Source organism: Centruroides sculpturatus, unplaced genomic scaffold, assembly GCF_000671375.1.
Source record: "Centruroides sculpturatus isolate CEXI.00-Female unplaced genomic scaffold, Cexi_2.0 scaffold769, whole genome shotgun sequence".
Taxonomy (NCBI): Eukaryota; Metazoa; Arthropoda; class Arachnida; order Scorpiones; family Buthidae; genus Centruroides; species Centruroides sculpturatus.
In genome coordinates, this window is record NW_019384956.1 from 151553 (window position 1) to 172473 (window position 20921).

A 20921-nucleotide genomic window follows, 5' to 3' on the forward strand; every position below is an offset into this window, starting at 1 on the left:
GAAAACATATGAAAGAAGTTTTCCGACTGATTGCGATTTCTCTAAGTCTTCTTCTGTACATCGTTCGATAGTTAAGTAGGTATTATCCTTTCTCTAAGTCAAGAGCCGTCTTTGTTTTACTCTTAATGGTAATTAAATGCCTTGGGCTGCTCGACCCAAACTGAATTTTCCATCAATTCAGGATTAGGAAGATCCTACTAAAAATGATCCGAAAGATACTGAGAAACATCTGGAGCTCTTCCATTAAGAAAAGCGCTAATGTACTCTAAGTTCTTGTGTGCCTGTCCGTTATCTAAACGGAAAACAACGTTTTTATTAGCGCTTCTTATTTATTTCATCCTTCGAATTTCACGTAGATTAACTCCCCCGTCTGTCAGTCACGCGGTACGTAACTTAAACTCCTCCTCTTCCTCATCCTAATTAAAACAATAGGACGTAATATTATTTATAAAACGAGCTTTTTGTGGGGGCGGAGGAGGAGGAGGATAGTTTCCTTCTTCGAATCTCTTCTCCATCTTCACTCTCCTTTACGGAGTGATGCATTTGAGCGGATGGATTTGTGGGTCTACTGGATGACCGACTAACTCCTCTCTCTATCTGCGCCGGTAGAATCGAGATCCATTTCCGCTTCTTGCCTCCCCCCGCCTCCCCCCGTTCGCACTGTTTGGCTATCTGCGCTATATAGAAGGAAGACGGACGGATGTCCGACAATACAGACTTCCTCTAAAACCGGATATCCTGTGGTGTGCAGTGGCCGTGAACACGAGAGAAACCGAACGAAACAAAATCCTGCTTTTTCTATCCACACGTGTCTCCTCCTTGTATCCCTGTTTAGAAACATAATTCTACCAAAAAAAAACAAANTCATAATTTTGTATATAATCATTTAAAACATTTTTATCATCGATTAAACATCATCGAAAACAAAGTAGAGTTTATTAATTACGATGAAATTTTTAACATTAACCAAGCTTGGATATTAATTTTTAAACATATTTTATTTTAGTTTTTTCGAAGAAAAACGTTAGAAAAGACTGTAAATAAACTAAAAGCACATAAAACTTTCGATTATTAAACCTTGCACATTTTCATAAAGCCGTAGTTATAAGTTACAGGTGTACCTCTTATGTACACGTATTAGAAGACAACATAGCAGCATGACAAATATCCGTAACAATATAGGAACAGGTGTGCCCGTAAAATCCAAGATTATGACTGACTGGTGAGATCGAAAAATGGCACTTCTCACACCTGGCAGTATCGAATACCGATATAGTCTACCTGACTTTTCCATAGATGACTGGTAAAAGAAAGCTTTTGAGATGACTATTTTTCATGCAACTCAGATGACAGTAAGAGAGTACAGATTTATTTTTCTTGCTCGATACATAAATTTTATTTTGATTTAATATCCCGTAACTTATTTAGAATCATTTCTTTTTCTTCTAGAAATATTGCAGATATATCCCTTAACTTCACTCTATTTTATGTAATTGTGTATGTATATATAATTTCTAAATCCTCTAGTAAATGTTAAGATTAATGGAGGAAGGATAAACGATGCTGAAGATCAAATTTTCTTGACTGAATATGCGATATTTAAACTCGCATGAATGCTGAATTTTAGTGAAAATTTCTTAACTTTTATGTTATAAAATAAGACAGGACATTAAAAAATGATTAAAATTTTTTAATAAAATTTAAACGAAGTTATGTTTAAAATCCTAAATTCGTTTGAAGAGTTTCTAACTACAAAATCGCAACATAATCCTGAAATTTTTAACAGAGCAGGTAAATAAATATTCCTATTTATATCTATACCCAAAGGAAATTTTCTATACGACAATTCCTATATAGTAAGAACTCTTTTAAATCCATCAGTTTGGTATGACTTAGAACACCTACAGGGAAGCAGGAATTCCTGGGGCAACCACTCAGAGATGACAAACTGAAGTTGATAATAACAGTTTCCAACGATAACAGTTTCTGAACGGAAAGTCCGTGTTCATCTTTATAACGCCATAAAATGCGCGTGCGTGTAATAAACTTCTCCCCTTTCCCCTACAAAAGGAGTGGAAGGGAGGATGGAAACCGTTTTGTCTTTTCCATCCCCCCGTCTTCTACCACCTACCGAAGTCGACACTGCCCTCAGGCTATTGTCAAGAAGGTGGCAGCTGTTACAGACAATGTAGTCTTGTATTTTTAGAGAGTAGGAACCAGGAAGAGCGAGATAGAGCCCGAGGTGATCACTATGTCCGCGAGAAACTCTCCATTAGATCCGCGTCACACCTAACGAGTTTTCACATTGGGACATACTGAAATGGTTTTTTATCCCTCCTCCTCCTCCTCTTCCTCCTCATCCTCGTTCCTTCTTCTTCTTCTTCTTCCCCGTACAGGCTTAATCCCCCTTCTCTTTTTCTCTCCCCCTACTGTTTTGACACCGTCCCCGATCGACCACATTGTGCGTGCAACAGTTGAGGGAAGGTTGGGGAGAAGGCTTCTCCTGTGCTGATTAAAGGGATTAACTTGACTGTTGAGCTGTCTGTCCAGAGACGCGTTAATGCTTCGCTAACAAGTAGTGGTGGCCGACAACGAAAATGCTATAGAAGAATGGGTATGTCACACTTCCCTTTTTCAAAAGACTAAGCTCTAGGAATTTTGTGTTAGTAGAGAAGCCTTAGAGTACCCATCACCAATTTGTGGCCTCTTAAAAAATAAAAATAAAACATAAAAAAATAAAGAGCTATTTCTTTCCAGATTTTAAACGAAAATTATCCTAAACACGTGTTAAAATAATTAATCAAACAGTTAATAAACGTTAACTAAATCGGAGGTTGTATGAGATGAAGGTGTGCATGCAACATCCACCATTTTGGGACTTATACTTTTTGAGATTGTGTGACGCGTCGTAAAGTAATTTTATGTTTTCTTTTTCCTCTTTTTCTTCTCTTTTTTTTAAGAAAATAAAGACCCATCTTTATTTATAGGTAACTTGACTTACCATTTGTGTATCGGACGGTGAGACAATGGGATGGAGGCGGGGGACTTGGTGCTGTTGCAGCTTCAGTCGGACTCGACGGTTCTCTATAAGTCCATCTGTGGTCAACAGGATTCTTACCCTTTTTTACCAAAAACGAACGCGGCATGGCTATCAAAAAAACGTGTAAACGGGGTCGGAAAAAAGTCCTGGGTATCAACCTGTTAAACGATCTTCACTAAACCAATCATCACGTGTGCCACAATCGTAATAACATGGCGCAGCCTGAAGCGCGCTTCCCTTGCTAGCTATGTACAGTATACCGATCGCTGGACTTCTACCTTCCTTATATAGGTTCTCCTCGTCCTCCCCATCACTCGCCATTCAAATTTTATTCGATCGCAGCCCGCGCCTGCGTGTTTAGCTTCCCGGCAATACCAGTCGATCCGATTCTCTCGCATAGCATGGCGCTTTCTTCCCCTCCTGTCCTTTCAACCCTCCCCTCATCAAGTCCACCCACGGTAGTTTAGATAGAAAACGTTCTGTTCCTTAATTGTAGCGATCAACAAAAGAAAAAAGCAACAAACTGTAGAAATTGGGAAGTCCTTTCCTGGCAAACATCGCAAGGCTGAAGTTGGACAAACAATCGGGGTATGAACGGAACTTCTATTGACCCAAAAGACGAGGGTAAACTTCTAACTTGTTGAAGGTATTTCAGGTGGGTGAAGTATTTCTTCACTAATATTTATATACGTATTCTCCCTCCCAAAATTTCTAGAATCAAACTTAAAATAAAAAAAAGACAACTTTACTAACGCATGTGGTGCATCTCCGATAAAAGTTAAGGGATATTTTCGTAAAAATATACAGAAAAATAATTACCGTCAAGGTGATTGTAAAATAGAAATCTAGTATATGTAATCAGTACAAAACTTAGCTGCAATTGAAGTATCATATTTAAAATAAAAAAAAAGACAACTTTACTAACGCATGTGGTGCATCTCCGATAAAAGTTAAGGGATATTTTAGTAAAAATATACAGAAAAATACTTACCGTCAAGGTGATTGTAAAATAGAAATCTAGTATATGTAATCAGTACAAAACTTAGCTGCAATTGAAGTATCATATTGAGTATTGTTCTATATAAAATAAATCAAAAACATAAACAATCGTTTAATTCTTTTATGATAATATATAAGCACGTAATTTATATATATATATAGTTTACTGTCAAATAATTTAATTTTAAATCTTATTTTTGGAANTTTTTTTTTTATATTATAATTATTGCTTGTACACGTTGTTTGTACACACTCAAGTGTGTTGTATTGCTACACTAAATGTTTGTAGAAATATATATATGTTAAGGGTAGGTATTCTACCTACAAGAATGAAAATCTATCAACTAATTTTCGTGTGTCGTGGTCCATAACTGAGCACTTATTATCGACGCAATTTGCATTGTTTTCTTTATTGCTCTTTTTACTTATTGCTGATTTAAAGCATTGTTTGTTTGTGTATGTGTATGTGTATGTGTGTGGTTTTTAAGGTTTTTCTTAAGGTTAATTAATTTTTTTCTAGAGAAAATTCTTATAGGAACTACTATAAAATATCGCATTCTAACTATAGAAATAACAGGCGAAGTATGTGTTTTTTTGTGTATTTTTTTTTCTTAAATATATTTTATATATATAACTATTAATTAATAAAAATGGGAATTTATTGCTTTCGTTGACTATTCGATGCGTCGTTTTAGCAATATTTTTATGATGTAAATTATTAAGGGCTTATTACATCTTTACAATTTTTGACCCTTCTGTAACCGTATTGCACTAGAACCCAGCCAAATTTCCTCTATCAACGAGGGAATTTTAATCATTTCTTCATTTAAAAATAAGGAGTTGAAGCTATTTTTTTTTGTTCATTTATTTGTGTTTTTTCTTCGTTTTAAATCTTGCAGACGATGTAAATTTTGCAAGATTGTTTGAGAGGTAGAAATATTGTTATTACGCTCTTTACTTTCTCTAAGATTATTGCTCGTTGGGTGAGATAGAATCTTTAAAACAAGACGATTCGTAATGTTTGTTCAGATAGGATTTAAGTGCAAATGATTTATTGCATCGCTGGCATCTAAAGTGTTTGAATGACGAATGTGTCTGCATATGGGCCCTCAAGTTGGAGCGATCTGCGAATGCTTTACCACAGTGAGCACATCCGAATGGTTTCTCGCCAGTGTGTGACCTCATGTGACCCTGAAGGAGCCATGGCCTGGAGAATGCTTTCCCGCATACGTTACACTTATGGTTGAGGTTATGAGTCAAAACGTGCATGGATAGAGCAGGCATGCTAACGTACACTTTACCACAGGTTGGGCACTTTTTTGCCAATTGTGAATCGGGACTTCGGTGGGTTTGTTTGTGTCTGGACAGGTTGGAAGAAGTAGCGTAGTGTTTACCACATTCGGTGCAGGTGTACCGTGGCCTTTCGCTGTCTTGTACCCCTAAACCATTCCTTCTTCTAGATCGACCGTCACTTATGAAGAAAGCATCGTATGTATAACTTACGGTAACGCCATTGGTGAATACGTGAATTGGGTTGTTGCTGTCGTTTACAGAGTCAATGGGACTAGATGGATCTATCACGTGATTGCATATGGAAACCCCATTTGACATATCTGGATGGTTCGGATAAGGTCCTTTGATAACTGAGTCTGTTTGATAGGTTTTGTTGCTGAGATCCAATTCTTTCTCGTAGACATGATTCTCTTCGTGGCTCAAAACGGTTAAATTTGGTAGCAAATCCTGAATATAACCTGGAAAAATTTTAAATAATCAATAAAAGGAATGTTTTAATTTAAAATATTATAATTATTTTCTCCAATTTAATAGAGTTTAAGCGTGAAGGAAGCTTATATAGAACCTACAGGAATGTAAGTAGAACCTATACTCTATCTTCTACAGGCTCTATACAAGGTTCTGGAATTCTAAATAGAGCTGTATATATATTTTAATACTTGATATCTAGAACCTCTACATTTTCCTATTTTCCCTATACAACTCTACATACTTCTAGTGTAATTGTAGATAGTTACAGACCTTAAGATCCGGAGTTTCAGTATAATTTAATGTAATGTTAGAGTATTTTTCTCCGCTTAAACTCTAATAAAATCATTTTTCTAAAGTAAATCACTCCTTAGATTGAACTAAAAATGTTTTCAACAGTTTAAACTTCTCTAAATTGTCCTCATAATTAAAGTATAACGCGACAAAATTAATGACCCACTCTTAAGATTTTTAAGAAAATTATTTCAAATACCATATTTAAAATAAGAAAATTATTAAAAATTATAATAAAAACCTTTTAATTTACCAATTATAATGATTATAAAACATGCAGAACACGAAGATATTTATGCTTAAAATAATAAAATTCCAAAATGGCTCCATTTAGACGACGCAATTTTCTATCCTCCGACCATAATTTCAAAGTAAAAACAAGTTAAAATAAATTAAATTAGATATAAAATATTGTATAGAACTTTATATATGGAGCCTACATTCTGTACTCTTTACATTCTAATCAAGAAGCTAGAATTTTGTGCGGAATTCTATATTAAAACCTTACAGAGTCTAGTATATAGAACTTATCCATATATATTTGTATAGTGCTTGTTAATTATAATAAATTAAATTATTTAATATAGAATATTAAAATCTGTAGTTTAAATTTCTAGATATTTATCAAAGGCTATATACTGTTTATAATTTTGTATAGATTTCTATACATGAGTCTGTATAGGATCTGATATCTAAAATCTATCGTAAGCCTTACTAGTTCTATATTGTCTATATGTATGTATAGTGCTTTAGTTTGTATAATTATTAAGAAAACACAAAATAAAACTTATCAGTCTTGATAAATTGGATTTTTTACTGTAAAATATAAAGAAAATTTACACTTTAAATTGTTAGAGAACCTATGTAAAACCTACTGAGGATAGAATATAAGTGGAACTTGTATTTTATCCTCTATAGGTTCTATACAGGATTTTGTAATTTTATAAGTAGAAGGCTCTATATGAGACTCTTATATACATAAAATTCTAGAATCCTATATCCAGGATCTGATGTTTAGAACCAGTTCCCTATAGAACTCTGCATACTTTTATTTTATAAAGTTTAGGCTTGTATAATTCTTAAGAAAATGAAAAATAACAATTGCTAATTACGCTAAACTAAAGATTTTTAAATGTTAAGAAAATATATAATTTAAATTGTTAATATTTAAGGAAAAAAATTGTTCTTCGATTCAGGAAAAATCCAGGAAAAAATCAACAGATTGCAAATATCATTTTTAATATTTTATTGTAAGCGTTATATATAAATATAACAAGTCAATAATACAAGTGGAATCTATAAAATATTCACTGTGTATACTCGAGAATATACTTTGTTCCCTTCCAAACAATAGAAACAATGTATCGTGAACGAATTTAATATCTTATCTGATTATTATAATTAACTAAATATCATTAGGAAGTGATTAATTTTAGTTGATTTGTTTGCAAATTATAATCATTCTAATTATAATTTTTGCTCTCGTTTAATAAGTTCTTCCTTTATTTAATTATTGCTTATAAAAATATAAATTTTCTATGTGTTAAAGTGCTTAAACATGAGTAATAATTATGGGATGTTTGGCTTAATATTGCTGTGAGTTGATGTGTTTATTATAGCTCAGAACTGAAAGGATGTGTGTGTATACGCGGAGTTTAGATGCATAAAAAAAATTTATCAATTATAATTTAATATTCTTACAAGAATGTGTATAAATTATAATTCGAGATGCTTAAATGCGGCTTAGTAAGTTTATAAAATGATGCATATAGACTACAAGTTGAGGTGTCTAAAAATGAGGTTTACCAGTTTTGAGTTGATATTTTTATAAAAATATGTATAAATTATGAGTCAAAGTATCTAAAAATATGCTCGAACTAGGGCATTAGGGCTTTAAAACCTCAAAGTAGGGCCTTAAAGCCATCACTTTAAGGGTTCAACTTGGATGAGTAGAGTTGAGGTTCTTAAATGATGCATGTCAATTATCAATTGAGATAACTAAGAATTTAAAAGTTGAAATGTGTTATAAAAATGTATAAAATCTAAATTACGAGGTCTAAAAATGTATTTTATATGAGAAACTAGTTTAAAAATGATGCAGACTTTGAGTTGAGGTTTTAAAATGTCACGACTGGAGTACAGTGCTTAAAGAGTGTCTAAATTATCAATTGACTTACCAAAAGTGACACGTATCGACTAAATTTAGGTTCATAGAAACAGGTTGAAATTCTGAAAATATATTATATGAATTATAGGATTAAGGTGCCTAAATATGAGGCATGCAGTGGGAATTCATATGTTTAAAACGATGCTCATCGACAGCCATCTGCTTCAGAATGTATATTAATTGAAATTAACTACTTAAAAAACGTTTATCAATTATACGACGTTGAAAAATTATTACAAATCAAAGATATGATTAAAGCGATGTAGATAAATTGTTATTTAGAATATTTTAATTAGGTTAAAGATATTGGGATATTCATTCCTTTATAGAGAATTATAAGGAAGATTAATAAATTAATTAGGTTGGGATTTAAATTAGGAAGGGAATTTGAGTTTAATTAGGTAGGGATTTCACGTTATAGCAACACAGAATACACATCTACATAATTTAAATCAACTCAACACAATTGAAACAAACCAAACTGAATAGTTAAATCTCATTAGATAACACCGACTCAATGCTATTTACGTTAATATAAAGCGTTTTATGATACTATATAAAACACATTTATTTAACTTAATTCGCCCTAATTCAATTGGGCTAACCCCCAATTGAGTTTACTTCAATTTACTATAACATAACCTACTTCATTTAATAAAACCGAACGAAACATAATCTAATTCGATGCAACACGATCTGACAACCTACTTCAACACAGCATAATCTACTTCATCACAGGGTAAATTTAATAAAATTTAACATAAAAGAATTCGATTTAAGTAGATATAATATTAACTATAACCAAACTAACTTCCATGAAATCTCATAGAAGATAACTCAACGTGATCCTCCTCATCCCTCTTCATCTGAATCTACTGACTTAATAAAAGTAATATTACTTTTTAACACTAAATTAACTTTAATTTAATAATTTAACGTAAATTTTACTACAATTATAAGAAGTGTAACTCAAAAATCAACACAGCAACGTAACTTAGTCACTCGATCGAACAAGACGTATAACAGAACCTAATTAACCGTATCTAATATTAATTTAAAATCAGCTTACGCATATTTTACACAATTAAAAAGAACATTTGTTAAGTGTTTAACGTAACTTAGTACTGTTAAACGTAACCGTTTACTTCGTTACACAGCTAACTGAATGGCTCAGTTACGTTCATTATTAAGTAACAAAATTTAGAAAAATGCTATCGAAAGATCCAACTCTAAACTACCTTATAACAAAATTAAACTGTATGAAGTATACATTAACTTATTTTAAGTTACGCTGTTGAAGTTATAACAGCGTAACTCAGTTACATTCGAGAGTATCTTCGAAATATAGGCCTCTATTTATTCAGATCGAGTTGGAATCTTATGTAACTCAAAGTAACTTGTTCTAATTTTAATATAAATTAACAAATGTAATTTTTTGAAATTCAAAGGACCTCTAGTAACATACTTTTTAGAATTTTACGCACTTACACTGATTAAATCCATGCAGTAATTTAGAAAATTTGCTCCTGAAACGACGAATATCTCCAATTACCTCTCCAAATTTTAAGCTTTACTTAAACTAGTATCATTTTTAAAATTAAATATATTATTTAAATTAAATCAAATCACGTAATTACCTTTATGAAATTAATTGATATATATATATATAATTGATTCGAACGTATTAAACAAGGAGCATCAATTATAATGATAAAGNATTTTAAATCTATAAATTGGATTAAGTTAATCCGTATTAATTTGTGTAATTGTTTTTTTAGAAAGATTATCCGTAAATTATTTATAAAATTCGAAGATAATCGTGACTTATCGTAAGTTGAGCAGTTTAATTGCTGTTAAACTCGATTAATTTCGGATTTATTGAGCATTAAACACGGGTTAACTGTTGATTTATCCTAATCCGATTCGAGTTTACGACGTTACAATTAAATAATCCTCAACATTCCAAGAATATTTACCACTAAATTATACAGAAAAATTAATTAATAACACTGAATAACCCATCAGGATTAATTTTGCATTATCTCTAATCCAAAATTAAGCTAATTTTCGCGTACACTTTTTATAGCATAAAAATTGCTAAAATTAAAGAATTTTTCCCAATTTTATCAAAAATTCAATGAAAATCCTAATCAGCATCCTCATCACTTGATGCGGATGAGAAGGTGATGAGAGATCAGGTGATGAGGATGCAAGGAAGAAGAAAAGAAGATGTGGAAGTAAAGAGGAGAGTGAAATGAATGTTGTAAGGGTCATCACGGGGTCATTATTTTTATAGATGTCATAATAATCGGTTAAATTAATGACACGTGATCCGATGTCATAGATACATACTGTATATGGTATAATAAATATACAGTTCAATATACTGTCCCGTGTCCAGTCTATAAATTTGATCAAAATCGACTTAGTGGTCTGGAAGTTATGGACCATTTGGTGTGTGGCCTCCTGTCTTTCAGAGCTCTTTACACTTGATACTTATCAAATTCTTTTCCGCTAGTTTATTTTATCTATTGTCTCTGTCTTAATGACAATGATTTTTATATAAGAGAACATTGCTTACGAGTATTTTCTTTAAAATAATTCGCAAAAAAAATATCAAGAAAATTAAATTTATTACACGTTTAAATAATGAAATTCGTTACTTAATGTTTAACTTTTGTAATAATCGAATCTTATCCATTTAACGTCTTTCCCATCCATTCTTTAGGAGATTGGTCCATTAATTTAATCCTTTATTCGATTATTTTATTCTCTTTACCAATCCTTTTTATCGCTGAACCCGGTTCAAAGGTCATATCGAATTTCTATGTTGTCTGATGTCGGCGAGACGGGAAATATTAGTTGATAATCGTAACATCGATTTGTCAGTCCATTTTGTTCTTGCCCTTAATGGGATTCTTGCTTGCAATTCATCTAGATTCTTTACTCAAATAGGAATTTTCCTATTTAAATTTAATTTTTTTTTAATTAAATATTTAATATTTTATTAATATTATTTATAAAATTAATATCCTACTCTCTCTCCGTCTCTCTAGTAATTGCATCTTTATTCTCTTCGTTATCCTTTCGATTGACAAGATAGAAAAGTTAATTTAATTTTAAAAAAACGAATTTTTAAATAAAATTTTATACTTTAAGTTAATATTTTTTATTCATGTTTGGTTTTTAATAAAAAAATTATAATGTTAAAATATCAAGTGATGCTGGTGAGTTGCAAGATTTTTGATGCTCGCGTAATGATGATTGAAGATAAAAATTGAAATATCGAAAATATAAATTTTAATTATATATTTTAAGTAAAATAATCTATAAAATTTCACTTTTTTTAATTCTAAAATATTCGTATATAAATTTTCTATATTAATTTTATTTTTGATGTCATAAAGGATAAGAAGGAGAAGTTTAGATTATGATTATCACACGCAGAAATACGAACAGGAAAAGAGCTTTAAAAATTAATTAAATATTTAAAATAACGAAAAACTTTATTAACTTCATTAATATTTTTGATTTAAATATTAAAATTTGAAGCGGAATTAAGAGCTTCAACTCTTATCAAATCATCTTTNTACAAAGAATTTTATCATTATCCACCTCAAAGTAAAACAGTTTCGCTCGTCTCCATATCAAGTAATTACGCTTTTGTATAGTTAAAAAAAATAAAAATACACAAAAATTAGGTACAAATAATTCCTAAATGACTTAATAAACTCAAAAATTACAAAATTTTAAAGAGAAAAGATAAACAAGGGGCAAAGATTATAAGTGGAGAGCGCTACTTTACTTAATTACTGCATCCTTTCACACGCTTATATACAGTGATTAGTGATATATAATGCAGAATTTTCATTAATTATTCAATTTTTAAGCCGAGAAAAACCAAATAAATATATATATAAACATGTCTAAAAATACAAAAAAATTGGTAATTTTTTATCTCAACACCTGGCATCGATAGGTACGTAATAAAAATTATATATATAAATGATGATTCTTGGCAAAAATTCTTGAAAAATCGCTTAATGATGCACGAATGCGAGATGATTTTGTTAAGGAATTATACAATTTAATGTAGAATTCCATCAGATGAATCTATTTTAAGTCAACATGTAACGGTTGATTGATGGATTGGCATCGAACGTTTTCGGTTATTAAAACGTACATTTTCATATTACCATCTTTATGAATTGAAAATTGTACATAAAAGTTGAATTCTAGAGAAGATTTTAACTCTGAAAATCCAAAAATTCAGAAAATGTTCGTATTTTTTAAATTGTAATTTAATGCTTTTGTAAGGAAAAGTTTGTACTTGCATAATTCTAAGTAAGAGCTTTTAATTGTTACAATTTATTTTTTAAAAAATAAACAAATATAAGTTACAAATTCTTGTAATTTAAAAAAAATATATTGCGATTTTTATTGTATTTTTTTAAAAATTAATGGCTTTTAATTCTTGTAAATTTCATAAAAATTAAATTTAATTGTTGTCCTTTTTTAAAAAATTCAACAATTAAATTTACAAGTTGTTGTAAATTTCCAAAAATTACAGCTTTTTAATTGTAAATTTCAAAAACTAGAGCTGAGAGCTTGTAATTATTGCAAATTTTAAAAAATAATTTTTAATTATTAAATTTTTCAAAAATAAAAGTTTGCTATTTTAATTTGTTTTAATTACGAATTTTTATTGTAATAAATTGCAATTTAAAAAAAAAATAAAGTTCTTAATTATTGTGATTTTTGAAAATGTGAGTTTGCGATTTTTATTGTAATTTATTAAGAATTAAACAATTTTTAATTGTTGTAATATTAAGAGAAACAGAATCATTTAATTCTTGTATATTTTAGTGTTGGAATTTTTAATTTTTTTTTTTTTTTGTAATTTTTAAACAACATAAATTTTTTAATTGTTATAATTTACGAAAATAAAAATTTGCAATTGCTTTAATATTATTGTGATCATTCTGATATTGTATAATTAAAAAATAATAATAAAGTAAAAATGTATATATAATATACATTAAAATAATTTAAAAATTACAATTTTATAAGAATTTCTTAGCCGAATTTTTAATTATTAAAGGCCTTACAAATAACATATCAAAGTACCTAATTAATTTAATTACATAAATTAAATTTTTATCGAATTTTTGATAAATTAAAGTGAAAATTTTCTGAATTTCCATTGAAATTTTCTTTTTCTTTTAATAATTTTAAAATGCGTATAAAAGTATTTAAATTCCGAATCAAGTCGATTCAAAATGCTTTTGAAATCCTATTAATAGAAGGAAACGGATGTAAATACTTTAATGGTTACTGTATTTACTAATTAAAGATCATTAATTGCAGCATTTGCGTTTAATCTTGCGATGTTGCACTTATTGGTGATTCATCTCAGCCTAACAAGATGAACAAAGGTTAATCTAATAATGGTAAACTTATAATTTAAACAATTGTTAATAATATAGTGTAAAATGAGTTTATTTCGTAAATTTCCTATACTTTTTAATATTAAAATATTTATAAATTTAATTTAAAAATATATAAATTATACTGTTATATAATTTAACTAGTATTTAAATGATAATTCTTGAAATAAAGGATGAAGAAGATGCTTAGAGACGGGTCGGGATGCGGATGTTTCGCTCCATTTAAACACGATATTTCTGTTAATATATTTCTAACAATTGAATTAACTATAATTTTTATAGTTTTTAATTAAAATAGTTATAATTTTAAGATAATTTTTAGTGGATTTTGATGAGAGAATCCCTTCAAAACTTTTTGAAGATGAGCTTTAATACGGTTCGGATAAAGCTAAAAAATATAATTAAAAACCTTTGAAAAATCAAAAAATAATTTTAACAAGAGTTAAAAATTAAATTTAACTTATATTTTATAATCATAATTTTGTATATAATCATTTAAAACATTTTTATCATCGATTAAACATCATCGAAAACAAAGTAGAGTTTATTAATTACGATGAAATTTTTAACACTAANTTGAAGATTTTATAATGAAAACTTCATTAATATTTTTGATTTAAATATTAAAATTTGAAGCGGAATTAAGAGCTTCAACTCTTATCAAATCATCTTTCGATAATCAACTGATCAATTTTATCAAAAATACTCTTCTTTTGAATAAGAATTTCGTTCAGAAGCACGTTTAATGAATATAAATACTTTTAATTGAATACTTATAAGTATAAATCTTCATCGCACACACAAGTATATTCTTAGAAAACGTATACAAATGCTTGTTTACCAATTGTAAATGGAGTTTTCCCTTAAGGACCTTAATTAGCAATCTATTGCAGCATTATTAATTAGTCAATTAGTGATAAAATAGAACAGTCCTACACCATTCTAGCACGTTACTATGGTATTAAATCTGTTCCCCTTTTACTCCTATAGGAGTTATAAATAAATGTCATTACCTCTTTTTCCTTTTTCTACAACCATATCCATGTGATTTAACAATCTATACACCTATATTACTGTAGCAGTATGTGTATAATAAATGTTAAGACGGTAGATAATGCCCCTTTATTATTGTTATAGCAGTATTGTTGCTTCTAGAGTATTAAACAGGCAAACAATTTGAGTACAGAAGTGAATATTCTTGAATATTTTTTTCTACACGAAGTAGTTCATTCACGAAAAAGGTTTTCACCTTCACACCAAGCACGTTTTTTGAGCTACTTCACAATTGTATAATATCATTTTTCTTTCCATTTTACTTCACGTAAGAAGACCTTCATTAATGTGACGTCTCACCAACATTCATGTACAGTAGAGCAGTCAGAAAGCTATTTATTTTAATTGTAGTAAAAAGTGACATTTCTTCGCGGTTATTTTTCACGTGAGGACATAAGAGAGAGAGAGAGAGAGAGAACGAAAGAGAGAAGAAACATGCCGATAGTGTAGTGTAAGAATGATAAGAAAGAAGAGAAAAAACGTAGCCTAGTAGAACCCAGTTCTTAGAAAATCTGGCGCCAGTCTATCATTTCTCTTCACTGTTTTCCATTCTTATATGTGTATGTATATACCAGAATGTAGTGAAAGAGGGGTAACATCATTAACGAACAATTCTCAACCCCTAGAAGTTGAATATAAATATAAAAACATGAAGAATCACTCGAGTTTCTATGGTAGTTCAGGTAGGTTTTAATATAGAATGATGCTGCTCATGTACATAAATCATGCCAAAATTTTAATTTTTATTTTTATATATATTTCTAGATATAAATGATTAAAATTACTCAAAAAATTCTTTGATTTTGAACGACTAAATACTATATAACTCGAATTTTCTTTATTTTTTACATGCTTTTTACGTGTATTTATATTAAAAAGTAGTAAGAGAGTAGTAAAATTACTAAATAAACAGTTCAGAAATTGAGTTTAGGTTAAAGAATTACACGAGTTCAATATAAAACGATGCTCCTTCTTCGGATAAACATGCCAAAAAATTGTTAATTTATATCTTTATGTACGAATCTAGCTGTAAATAATAAAAATTACTTTAAAAAAAAAACAAGAAAATTCTTTGGCTTTTATGCTTGTTGGCTATAGTGACTCTATGACCTTTGTGGCTCCATTTTGGCCTAATTGCGTAGAGAACTTTAAAAAAAATACCTCAAATGACTGGCTAAAAATAGTTTAAGAAATGCTATTTTCTATAAATTTCTTTTTAAAAAAATAAAATAATTTTAAAACTGTAAAAAGAAGAAAGATGATTCATAAAATAAAATATATTTAATTCTTTCCTATAAAAGGAATTAATAAAATTACATATTTTTATATACATATATTTTTATTAAAAGAAGAGGAAGAGGAAGAGAGGAAGGAAAAAAAGAGGATAAAATATATAAAAATTTAAAACAATATAGTAGTCATATCTCCATAAAAAGAAATAAATTACTTACAAGAAAACATGTAATTCAAAGCTAAAAATAGTAATAAAATTTCGTTATCTGCTGTATAAAAACTTACAACGTTCATTCCAGACTGATATAAAACTGTTTTTTCTTCTTTCTTTCTTTTTGCAATGATAGCATAAAAGTACGAAGACATCAATAATGCGGACGTATAGTGTGTGTATATACAGTAAATCCTCGACAACTCCAACCCTCTTTAACTCTACCATTTTCTATTATTCAAAATTATACTTTTAACTATTAAAATTCTGAATTTATAAACTATATTCTAAACATTTAAAGCTATGCTTTATGTGTTATATAAACGCAATTAAAATTGGGGGAGGCTGTTAGTAACTACTATACAATTCCATTTTGTAGGCTAATTTATTATATTATATGCTTAATTTTTATTGTAGAAGTGTTCAGATGATCATTCTGAGTTTATAAACTATATATTTTTTTTTAAATTTCGAACTATGTTAAAGGTTATTTAGTGTGGGAAAGTGTGGGAAAAGTTGCATCTTATGCAATCATGTAGCGAGCTTTTGTAGCTTGGTTTACGCGATATTTATCATGTTTTTGGCTTAAAATAGCCGTAAATCTTCTCATAGAAGTGTTTATATTATCATAAAGTGATGCTATAATGTGATTTATTAATTATAGATGTGATGCTTCATCTACGATTGCACCTTATTAATCTTATAATGAATTTTTGTACTTACTTTATGCAATATTTATCATGTTTTTGGCTTAAAATAGCCGTAAATATTCTCTTAGAAGCGTTTATATTTATTATTGAGGCTATGATATCTTATTAATTATAACTGCAGTTCTTATGGTAGATGTGATGCTTAATCTATAATACTTAAGATGGGAACAAATGGATTAGTGATATGTATTTTCTACTATAAATTAATTTCAGCATAATTATCATACATTTATAAGCATAACTGAATAGGGGACTTATATAGTGATGTGCTGAAAATTATGCACTTATAACGAAAGTCGCTTTAAATATTCAATTAAAAGTATAATTTTTTTAATGTTAAATTTTAAGCAGTAACTCTATCCTTTATAATAGAGTTAAAGCAAAGTTCCTCAGTGATGAGAACTCAACACATAAACGCCACAACATAAGATATGACTGCTGCTAAATTAGAAAAGTTCCCTATAGGCACACATCCCCCATATAGTAAATAGAAGCTAGGCCAGTTACATCCCCTACGGGATAACCTAATTACATTCCAGTAAAGAGACACGTAACCTTAACCCCCTACAAAGAATGCAATCTCTAAACATCCGTATAGAGAAACCACTAGTTTAAACTATACAAATCAGCATAATCCACTCACCCCTTTCTAACTTCGAACGTCTACACCAATTTAAAAAAATGGAGGGGTCCAAATTTAATATAGTAGAAAGCGTAATTTATGCATCAAAGAACTGATGTAATGGGATTGTTTGTGTGTAGTTCTAACCCCTTTTTTCGAATTTTCATCAGGAGATTGTCATCCCTGTTGCACTTTATATACTGTAGTTACCTTGTTGTAATGACTTCTTTCAGATACTCAACTTAGTTGGTCGTTTAGTCTCTCTCATCTTTTGTTCTGCATCTTCTTAGCTTCTTTTTCATCTCATTTAGGACAATAATTTGTGACAATGATGACGTTTCTACTTTACCATCTTCTATTGTGTCTTTCAATGTATAACCGCTGTTATACTTCATTGTTGCTGATTTTGCAGCAACAATAAGACACCTTGCACTACATTGAGTTACACAATAACTGCACATATTACTTTCTAACGCTCCAATTGTCTTCTCTCTCTCTCTCTCTCTCTCTATTGCTCTTACTCTTCCTCTTCCACTCTTTTTACATCTTGACTTTTCTTTAAATTTTTGGCTCGCATCCCTCTTCGGTTTTCTTGGTGTAATTTACGAATTGTTTTGAAGTTGTTGAGAAAGTCAACGTTTGATTCATATATTTTTTCTCTTTTTTTAAAAAAATAATAACTTTTGTTTTGTTAGTTTTAGAATAAGATTCGATTTTTCCATTTTCTTCTAAAAATAGTTTAAAACTTTTAAAAATGATAATAATAATAATAATTGTAATTTTTCTTTATTCTTTATTCTAATTTACTACTAAAGTATATTTTATGTTATAAATTCTAAATATTTTCATTCCTTATTAGCGTAAAGGGATGCGGAAGATGTTGATGCTTTATCATCAGCATCTTCCGCATCCCAATTTTATTTATTTTTTTAAGATTTAATTTAATTATTTTTACTAAATTATAAACTTTTAAGCTTTAATTATATAAATATATATATATAAATACAATTTAAAAATTAAATTTTATAAATTACCTCTAGCTGAAACCCCAACCTTTCTACTGATTCAAATTCCTTCTTTAATACTGAATGTTTCTGGAGTTTTCGATCTATCGGTTTGTAAACTGTAATGTAGAGGAAATTTTTAAATTATAAAATCATTTATATTGATAAAAAAATATTCTTTTATACTAGAAAATTTATGTGAATTGTTACTTCGCAACTGATAGATCGCGACTCCAGTAAGATGCATAATTTAATCAAAGAATATGTACAGATACTTTAAAGATTCTTATAGAAAGATTATTTTATATATCTACACGTATTCTCTTGTATAATTTTAATAATTTAACGTAGAAAAAAACCGATAAAATCCTTAAATTTGTGCAAAAAATACTCACTTCTACAGTTAAGAGGAAGAATTTTGCTAGAATTTTGCTTCTCAATTGGTAGATCGCGAACTCTAAAACTTTTCAAAGAATCTTTTAAATATCTACAAACATCCTGCCACATAAATTTAATAATTTAACATAGAAAAACTAATAAATTGTTTTTAAAAAAATCCTTAAGTTCCTACAAAGAGTATTCAGTTCTACAAGTAATTAAGAGGAACAGAATATAATTTAAAAAAGGGGGAAAAAATTCAATTTAAACTTTAGTCTATACTTTATGCACCTTTCCATTTTGACAATTAAAACTTACGAAGCAAATTGATTGCACGTTAGAAGAAGTTTTAAAAAAAAGGAGTCAGAGAAGAAGCAAAGAAAAGATATAAAAAAGAACATTTGTCCGTCACACTTTTCTGATTGCTTGGATCATCTTGATAAGAAAATCTTCTACAGAACCATTTTAAAATAATTCTTTTTAGATATTTCTTCAATTTGACAATACAATTCTCATTATCTCTTTACGAAATTCTCACCAGAAAAATCTTTACGCTGTCTGCTTACAAATTTTTTTTCTTCTTCTTCCTTCTTCTTCTTCTTTCTTCTTCTATTTTCAACTTTTTTAAATTAAAAAAGATTAGATATAAGAGCTAAAAAAACAAATTATTGATGAGAAGAAACGATAAATGTAAAGTTGGTTTCAATCGTAAAACATGGCAATTAGTATAAAGGAGAAAAAAATGTATATATTTATTTGTTTTTTTATTTTATTTTTCTTCTCTCTTTGCTTCAAAGTTACGCTTGGATGAAAGAACTACGATCAACAAATCGAGACATATTCCAAATATTTACCATTAAATGATTTATGGAAAACTTCATTAAAAAACATCGTATGTTAATATGAGTTGAGAAGGATGAAGTATCGCTTTCGCATTGTAATTCTATTCCCTTATTGAATTACTATTATTATTACTTACATTTTTTTCTCTTTTTTATGTTTTCTTGTTCTAATTTCTCTTCTTACTCTTCCTGTTCTACCTGCTCTTTTTTGATTTTTCTGCTCCACTTGCTCTTCCGGCTCTTCCTGTTTCCTTCGCTCTTTCCTGTTCTTCCTATTTCTTTTGCTTTTTGCTCCTCTTGCTCTTCCGGCTCTTCTTGCCCCCTCTTACTCTTCATGATCCTCTTGCTCTTCCGACTCCTCTCGTACTTTATATTCCTCTTGCTGTTCCTGCTCTTCCTGCTTCTCTTATTCCTCTTGCTTTTCTTAATTTTTATTCATCAATGTTTTTTTGTATTTTCTAATTTTAATTCTTTATTTTTACTATTTTATAAAATTTAAATATATTAAAAAATTCTATCATAGAGTTTTCTTTAATTTTAATATATTTTTAAATAATATATCACGTTTACTNATCATTCTAACAATTAAAAAATTTATTTTTTTTAAACGAAAACACTTTAAAAAAGAAGCAGCATTAGCATCCCAGACGTCTCTTCCTTATCCTTTCAGCATCCCTTAACAAAAGGAAAGAAAAAAAATATAAATATAATTTTTAAGACCACTTTTGCATCTTAATTCCTTAAGAAAAATTCAAGATATAACTTTAAATGGAAAGAAAAAAGACATAAATAGCGTATAAATTTATAATTTAAAAATTCTTGAAAGAATTTATTACTAAAACATAAATGGTCGAGTGCGAAATATCCTTCTCTCAGCTCTTGTATTAAAGATAAACATGACATTAATACTCTAGTGTAGAACGAATTCACATCAGAACAAGATATAACCCTATGTCGTCTCGTAAAGTCAGACAATAAAACCATTGCTTACGATTAAAACATTTGTAATTAGCGTTTTACAACATTTACCCAATTAACTTGGATTGTTGTCTCACTCACAAGTAAAATGCATCTCCTCTTGCTTCTATCGATTTATCTTACTCTCTCTCACTCTCTCTAGCTTTAATTCTCTATCTGTTAAAGGTGTAATCTTCACGCCC

General features: G+C 29.2%; 1 protein-coding gene across 1 annotated transcript; it reads right to left on the minus strand.

The window, feature by feature from the left end:
- Positions 1–4597: 4597 nt before the first annotated feature.
- Positions 4598–20097, minus strand: LOC111632374 (zinc finger protein 510-like). Its single transcript, XM_023376786.1, has 3 exons — positions 19946–20097; positions 17887–18128; positions 4598–5790 (listed from the first exon to the last, which is right to left on the minus strand). Exons 1-3 carry the CDS (start codon positions 20095–20097, stop codon positions 5009–5011), a joined length of 1176 nt encoding a protein of 391 aa, XP_023232554.1. The 3' UTR covers positions 4598–5008.
- Between the last annotated feature and the right edge of the window lie 824 nt (positions 20098–20921).

Excerpts from the sequence above, each read along its gene's own strand:
- LOC111632374 (XM_023376786.1), bottom strand. The coding sequence starts at position 20,097 with ATGAAGAGTAAGAGGGGGCAAGAAGAGCCGGAAGAGCAAGAGGAGCAA. Across the intron at positions 18,129-19,945 it reads GAGCAGGTAGAACAGGAAGA|AAAACCGAAGAGGGATGCGA; the intron begins GTAAGAAGAGAA and ends AATTACACCAAG. Across the intron at positions 5,791-17,886 it reads GAAAGACACAATAGAAGATG|GTTATATTCAGGATTTGCTA; the intron begins GTAAAGTAGAAA and ends AAATTTTTCCAG.